Below are 7125 nucleotides of genomic sequence, written 5' to 3' on the forward strand. Positions count from 1 at the left end.
TCTCTCTCCGCGCTCGCTCTCTCCGCTTCTCGCTCTCGCTCTCTCTCCACGCTCACTCTCTCCGCTTCTCGCTCTCGCTCTCTCTCCCTCTCCGCTTCTCGCTCTCGCTTTCTCTCCCTCTCCGCTTCTCGCTCTCTCTCCCTCTCCGCTTCTCTCCCTCTCCGCTTCTTGCTCTCTCTCCCTCTCCGCTTCTCGCTCTCTCTCCCTCTCCGCTTCTCGCTCTCGCTCTCTCTCCCTCTCCGCTTCTCGCTCTCTCCGCTTCTCGCTCTCGCTCTCTCTCTGCGCTCGCTCTCTCCGCTTCTCGCTCTCTCTCCACGCTCGCTCTCTCCGCTTCTCGTTCTCTCTCCGCGCTCGCTCTCTCCGCTTCTCGCCCTCGCTCTCTCTCCACGCTCACTCTCTCCGCTTCTCGCTCTCGCTCTCTCTCCCTCTCCGCTTCTCGCTCTCGCTCTCTCTCCCTCTCCGCTTCTCGCTCTCTCTCCCTCTCCGCTTCTCTCCCTCGCCGCTTCTCGCTCTCTCTCCCTCTCCGCTTCTCGCTCTCTCTCCCTCTCCGCTTCTCGCTCTCTCTCCCTCTCCGTTTCTCGCTCTCTCCGCTTCTCGCTCTCTCCGCTTCTCGCTCTCTCTCCCTCTCCGCTTCTCGCTCTCTTTCCGCGCTCGCTCTCTCCGCTTCTCGCTCTCACTCTGCGCTCGCTCTCTCCGCTTCTCGCTCTCGCTCTCTCTCCCTCTCCGCTTCTCGCTCTCACTCTCTCTCCACGCTCACTCTCTCCGCTTCTCGCTCTCGCTCTCTCTCCCTCTCCGCTTCTCGCTCTCTCTCTGCGCTCACTCTCTCCGCTTCTCGCTGTCGATCTCTCTCCCTCTCCGCTTCTCGCTCTCACTCTCTCTCCACGCTCACTCTCTCCGCTTCTCGCTCTCGCTCTCTCTCCCTCTCCGCTTCTCGCTCTCTCTCTGCGCTCACTCTCTCCGCTTCTCGCTCTCGCTCTCTCTCCCTCTCCGCTTCTCGCTCTCTCTCCACGCTCACTCTCTCCGCTTCTCGCTCTCTCTCTGTGCTCGCTCTCTCCGCTTCTCGCTCTCTCTCCCTCTCCGCTTCTCGCTCTCTCTCCCTCTCCGCTTCTCGCTCTCTCTCCCTCTCCGCTTCTCGCTCTCTCTCCCTCTCCGCTTCTCGCTCTCACTCCACGCTCACTCTCTCCGCTTCTCGCTCTCACTCTGCGCTCGCTCTCTCCGCTTCTCGCTCTCTTTCCACGCTCGCTCTCTCCGCTTCTCGCTCTCTCCGCTTCTCGCTCTCGCTCTCTCTCCACGCTCGCTCTCTCCGCTTCTCGCTCTCTCTCTGCACTCACTCTCTCCGCTTCTCGCTCTCGCTCTCTCTCCCTCTCCGCTTCTCGCTCTCTCTCCCTCTCCGCTTCTCGCTCTCTCTCCACGCTCACTCTCTCCGCTTCTCGCTCTCTCTCCACGCTCACTCTCTCCGCTTCTCGCTCTCTCTCCACGCTCACTCTCTCCGCTTCTCGCTCTCTCACCACGCTCGCTCTCTCCGCTTCTCGCTCTCTCTCCACGTTCGCTCTCTCCGCTTCTCGCTCTCTCTCCCTCTCCGCTTCTCGCTCTCTCTCCACGCTCACTCTCTCCGCTTCTCGCTCTCTCTCCACGCTCACTCTCTCCGCTTCTCGCTCTCTCTCCACGCTCACTCTCTCCGCTTCTCGCTCTCTCTCCACGCTCACTCTCTCCGCTTCTCGCTCTCTCACCACGCTCGCTCTCTCCGCTTCTCGCTCTCTCTCCACGTTCGCTCTCTCCGCTTCTCGCTCTCTCTCCCTCTCCGCTTCTCGCTCTCTCTCCACGCTCACTCTCTCCGCTTCTCGCTCTCTCTCCACGCTCGCTCTCTCCGCTTCTCGCTCTCTCTCCACGCTCACTCTCTCCGCTTCTCGCTCTCTCTCCCTCTCCGCTTCTCGCTCTCTCTCCACGCTCACTCTCTCCGCTTCTCGCTCTCTCTCCCTCTCCGCTTCTCGCTCTCTCTCCACGCTCACTCTCTCCGCTTCTCGCTCTCTCTCCACGCTCACTCTCTCCGCTTCTCGCTCTCTCTCCACGCTCACTCTCTCCGCTTCTCGCTCTCTCACCACGCTCGCTCTCTCCGCTTCTCGCTCTCTCTCCACGTTCGCTCTCTCCGCTTCTCGCTCTCTCTCCCTCTCCGCTTCTCGCTCTCTCTCCACGCTCGCTCTCTCCGCTTCTCGTTCTCTCTCCGCGCTCGCTCTCTCCGCTTCTCGCTCTCGTTCTCTCTCCGCGCTCGCTCTCTCCGCTTCTCGCTCTCACTCTCTCTCCTTCTCCGCTTCTCGCTCTCGCTCTCTCTCCACGCTCACTCTCTCCGCTTCTCGCTCTCTCTCCACGCTCACTCTCTCCGCTTCTCGCTCTCTCTCCACGCTCACTCTCTCCGCTTCTCGCTCTCTCTCCACGCTCACTCTCTCCGCTTCTCGCTCTCTCACCACGCTCACTCTCTCCGCTTCTCGCTCTCTCTCCACGTTCGCTCTCTCCGCTTCTCGCTCTCTCTCCCTCTCCGCTTCTCACTCTCTCCGCTTCTCGCTCTCTCACCACGCTCACTCTCTCCGCTTCTCGCTCTCTCTCCGCGCTCGCTCTCTCCGCTTCTCGTTCTCTCTCCGCGCTCGCTCTCTCCGCTTCTCGCTCTCGCTCTCTCTCCCTCTCCGCTTCTCGCTCTCACTCTCTCTCCACGCTCACTCTCTCCGCTTCTCGCTCTCGCTCTCTCTCCCTCTCTGCTTCTCGCTCTCGCTCTCTCTCCCTCTCCGCTTCTCGCTCTCGCTCTCTCTCCCTCTCCGCTTCTCTCCCTCTCCGCTTCTCGCTCTCGCTCTCTCTCCCTCTCTGCTTCACGCTCTCGCTCTCTCTCCCTCTCTGCTTCTCGCTCTCGCTCTCTCTCCCTCTCTGCTTCTCGCTCTCGCTCTCTCTCCCTCTCCGCTTCTCTCCCTCTCCGCTTCTCACTCTCTCTCCCTCTCCGCTTCTCGCTCTCTCCGCTTCTCGCTCTCTCCGCTTCTTGCTCTCGCTCTCTCTCCGCTTCTCGCTCTCGCTCTCTCTCTGCGCTCACTCTCTCCGCTTCTCGCTCTCTCTCCACGCTCACTCTCTCCGCTTCTCGCTCTCGCTCTCTCTCCCTCTCCGCTTCTCGCTCTCGCTCTCTCTCCCTCTCCACTTCTCGCTCTCGCTCTCTCTCCCTCTCCGCTTCTCACTCTCTCTCCCTCTCAGCATCTCGCTCTCTCCGCTTCTCGCTCTCGCTCTCTCTCTGCGTTCCCTCTCTCCGCTTCTCGCTCTCTCCGCTTCTCGCTCTCGCTCTCTCTCTGCGTTCCCTCTCTCCGCTTCTCGCTCTCTCCGCTTCTCGCTCTCGCTCTCTCTCCACGCTCACTCTCTCCGCTTCTCGCTCTCTCTCTGCGCTCGCTCTCTCCGCTTCTCGCTCTCTCTCTCTCTCCACGCTCGCTCTCTCCGCTTCTCGCTCTCGCTCTCTCTCCACGCTCAATCTCTCCGCTTCTCGCTCTCTCTCTATGCTCGCTCTCTCCGCTTCTCGCTCTCGCTCTCTCTCCGCTTCTCGCTCTCGCTCTCTCTCCACGCTCAATCTCTCCGCTTCTCGCTCTCTCTCTGTGCTCACTCTCTCCGCTTCTCGCTCTCGCTCTCTCTCCCTCTCCGCTTCTCGCTCTCGCTCTCTCCGCTTCTCGCTCTCACTCTCTCTCCCTCTCCGCTTCTCGCTCTCGCTCTCTCGCTCTCTCCGCGCTCTCGCTCTCTCTGCGTCTTGCTCTCGCTCTCTCGCTCTCTCCGTGCTCTCGCTCTCTCCGCGTCTTGCTCTCGCTCTCTCTGTGCTCTCGCTCTTGCACTCTCTGCGCTCTCGCTCACTCCGCTCTCTCCCGCGCTCTCGCTCTCACGATCTCCGCACTTGCTCTCTCCATGTCTCGCGCTCGCTCTCTCCGCTCTCGCTCTCTCCGCACTCTCGCTCTCTCCGCCTCTCGCTATCGCTCTCTCCGCACGCTCGTTCTCACTCGCTCCGTGCTCGATCTCGCACTCTCCGCGCGCTCGCTCTCGTTATCTCCACACGCTCACTCTCGTTCTCTCCGCGTCTCGCTCTCGCTCTCTCCGCGCTCTCACTCTCTCTGTGTCTTGCGTCACTCTCGTTTTCTCCGCACTCGCTCTCGCTCTCTCTCTGCATCTCACTCTCGCTCTCTGCACACTCTCGCTCTCTCCGCTCTCGCTCTCTCCACACTCTCGCTCTCTCAGCCTCTCGCTATCACTCTCTCCGCACTCTCGGTCTCACTCGCTCCGTGCTCAATCTCGCTATCTCCGCGCACTTGCTCTCGCTATCTCCGCACGCTCGCTCTCGTTCTCTCCTCGTCTCGCTCTCGCTCTCTCCGCGCTCTCGCTCTCTCCGTGTCTTGCGTCACTCTCGTTTTCTCCGCACTCGCTCTCGCTCTCTCTCTGCATCTCACTCTCGCTCTCTCCACACTCTCGCTCTCTCAGCCTCTCGCTATCACTCTCTCCGCACTCTCGTTCTCACTCGCTCCGTGCTCAATCTCGCTATCTCCGCGCACTTGCTCTCGCTATCTCCGCACGCTCGCTCTCGTTCTCTCCGCGTTTTGCGCTCGCTCTCTCCTATCTCGCTCTCTCTGCAACTTGCGTTCGCTCTCGTTTTCTTCACGATCGCTCTTGCTCTCTCTGCATCGCACTCTCGCTCTCTCTGCGCTCTCGCTCTCTCCGCGCTCTCACTCGCTCTCTCCGCGCTCACTCTCTCCGCGCTCACTCTCTCCGCGCTCTCTCTCCGTGCTCTCGCTCTCTCCGCGCTTTCGCTCTTGCTCTCTCCGCGCTCACTCTCTCCGCGCACTCGCTCTCTCCGCACTCTCACTCGCTCTCTCCGCGCTTTCGCTCTTGCTCTCTCCGCGCTCACTCTCTCCGCGCACTCGCTCTCTCCGCGCTCTCACTCGCTCTCTCCGCGCTTTCGCTCTTGCTCTCTCCGCGCTCACTCTCTCCGCGCTCTCGCTCTCTCTGCACTCTCACTCGCTCTCTCCGCGCTCACTCTCTCCGCGCTCACTCTCTCCGCGCTCACTCTCTCCGCGCTCTCTCTCCGTGCTCTCGCTCTCTCCGCGCTTTCGCTCTTGCTCTCTCCGCGCTCACTCTCTCCGCTCACTCGCTCTCTCCGCGCTCTCACTCGCTCTCTCCGCGCTTTCGCTCTTGCTCTCTCCGCGCTCACTCTCTCCGCGCCCTCGCTCTCTCCGCGCTCTCACTCGCTCTCTCCGCGCTCACTCTCTCCGCGCTCTCGCTCTCTCCGCGCTCTCACTCGCTCTCTCCGCGCTTTCGCTATTGCTCTCTCCGCGCTCACGCTCTCCGCGCTCTCGCTCTCTCCGCGCTCACTCTCTCCGTGCTCTCGCTCTCTCCGCGCTCACTCTCTCCGTGCTCTCGCTCTCTCCGCGCTCTCGCTCTCTCCGCGCTCTCACTCTCTCCGCGCTCATCTCTCCATGCTCGCTCTCTCCGCGCTTTCGCTCTCGCTCTCTCCGCGCTCACTCTCTCCATGCTCACTCTCTCTGCGCTCTCGCTCTCTCCGCGCTCTCACTCTCTCGGCGCTCTCACTCTCTCCGCGCTCACTCTCTCCACGCTCACTCACACCGCGCTCTCGCTCTCTCCGCGCTCTCGTTCTCTCCGCGCTCTCACTCGCTCTCTCCTCGCTCAATCTGCTCGCTCTCTCCGCACTCACCGCGCTCTCGCTCTCTCCTCTCTCTCGCTCACTCTGCTCGCTCTCTCCGCGCTCACTCTCTCCGCGCTCTCGCTCTCTCCGCGCTCTCACTCGCTCTCTCCGCGCTCACTCTCTCCGCGCTCTCGCTCTCTCCGCGCTCTCACTCTCTCCGCGCTCTCACTCTCTCCACGCTCACTCTCTCCGTGCTCTCACTCTCTCCGCGCTTTCGCTCTTGCTCTCTCCGCGCTCACTCTCTCCGCGCTCTCGCTCTCACCGCGCTCACTCTCTACGCGCTCTCGCTCTCTCCACGCTCACTCTCTCCGCGCTCTCGCTCTCTCCGCGCTCTCACTCGCTCTCTCCGCGCTCACTCTCTCCGCGCTCTCGCTCTCTCCGCGCTCTCACTCTCTCCGTGCTCACTCTCTCCACGCTCACTCTCTCCGTGCTCTCACTCTCTCCGCGCTTTCGCTCTTGCTCTCTCCGCGCTCACTCTCTCTCCGCGCTCTCACTCGCTCTCTCCGTGCTCACTTTCTCCGCGCTCTCGCTCTCTCCGCGCTCTCACTCGCTCTCTCCGCGCTCACTCTCTCCGCGCGCTCGCTCTCTCCGCGCTCTCGCTCGCTCTCTCCGCGCTTTCGCTCTTGCTCTCTCCGCGCTCACGCTCTCCGCGCTCTCGCTCTCTCCGCGCTCACGCTCTCCGCGCTCTCGCTCTCTCCGCGCTCACTCTCTCCACGCTCACTCTCTCCGCGCTCACTCTCTCCACGCTCACTCTCTCCGCGCTCTCGCTCTCTCCGCGCTTTCGCTCTTGCTCTCTCTGCGCTCACTCTCTCCGCGCTCTCGCTCCCTCCACGCTCTCACTCGCTCTCTCCGCGCTCTCACTCGCTCTCTCCGTGCTCTCGCTCTCTCCGCGCTCTCACTCACTCTCTCCGCGCTCTCACTTGCTCTCTCCGCGCTCTCGCTCTCTCCGCGCTCTCACTCGCTCTCTCCGCGCTCTAGCTCTCGCTCACTCTGCGCTCACTCTCTCCGCGCTCTCTCTCTCGCTCACTCTGCGCTCACTCTCTCCGCGCTCTCACTCGCTCTCTCCGCGCTCTAGCTCTCGCTCACTCTGCGCTCACTCTCTCCGCGCTCTCTCTCTCTCGCTCACTCTGCGCTCGCTCTCTCCGCGCTCACTCTCTCCGCGCTCTCGCTCTCTCCGCGCTCTCACTCGCTCTCTCCGCGCTTTCGCTCTCGCTCTCTCAATCGCTCTCTCCTCGCTCTCGCTCACTCTGCTCGCTTTCTCCGCGCTCACTCTCTCCGCACTCTCGCTCTCTCCGCGCTCTCACTCACTCTTTTCGCGCTCTCGCTCTCCGTGCTCTCGCTCTCGCCACGCTTACGCTCTCTCTTTCTGCACTCTCACTCGCTCCTGCCACGCTCTCGCTCTCTCCGCGCTCTCGCGCTGG

General features: G+C 62.7%; 1 protein-coding gene and 1 pseudogene across 1 annotated transcript; both read right to left on the minus strand.

Annotated features, from left to right (window-relative positions):
• Positions 1-162: 162 nt before the first annotated feature.
• Positions 163-873, minus strand: LOC139241301 (octapeptide-repeat protein T2-like; annotated as a pseudogene).
• Positions 874-955: 82 nt separating this feature from the next.
• LOC139241304 (cleavage and polyadenylation specificity factor subunit 6-like) lies at positions 956-5480 on the minus strand (the record flags this gene model as incomplete). Its single annotated transcript, XM_070869929.1, has 2 exons — positions 956-1003; positions 5406-5480. Coding segments are annotated over 2 exons (123 nt in total), but the record flags the coding sequence as incomplete, so codon positions are not given.
• Positions 5481-7125: the final 1645 nt, after the last annotated feature.

This window comes from Pristiophorus japonicus, unplaced genomic scaffold, assembly GCF_044704955.1.
Source record: "Pristiophorus japonicus isolate sPriJap1 unplaced genomic scaffold, sPriJap1.hap1 HAP1_SCAFFOLD_1028, whole genome shotgun sequence".
In the NCBI taxonomy this organism is placed as follows: Eukaryota; Metazoa; Chordata; class Chondrichthyes; family Pristiophoridae; genus Pristiophorus; species Pristiophorus japonicus.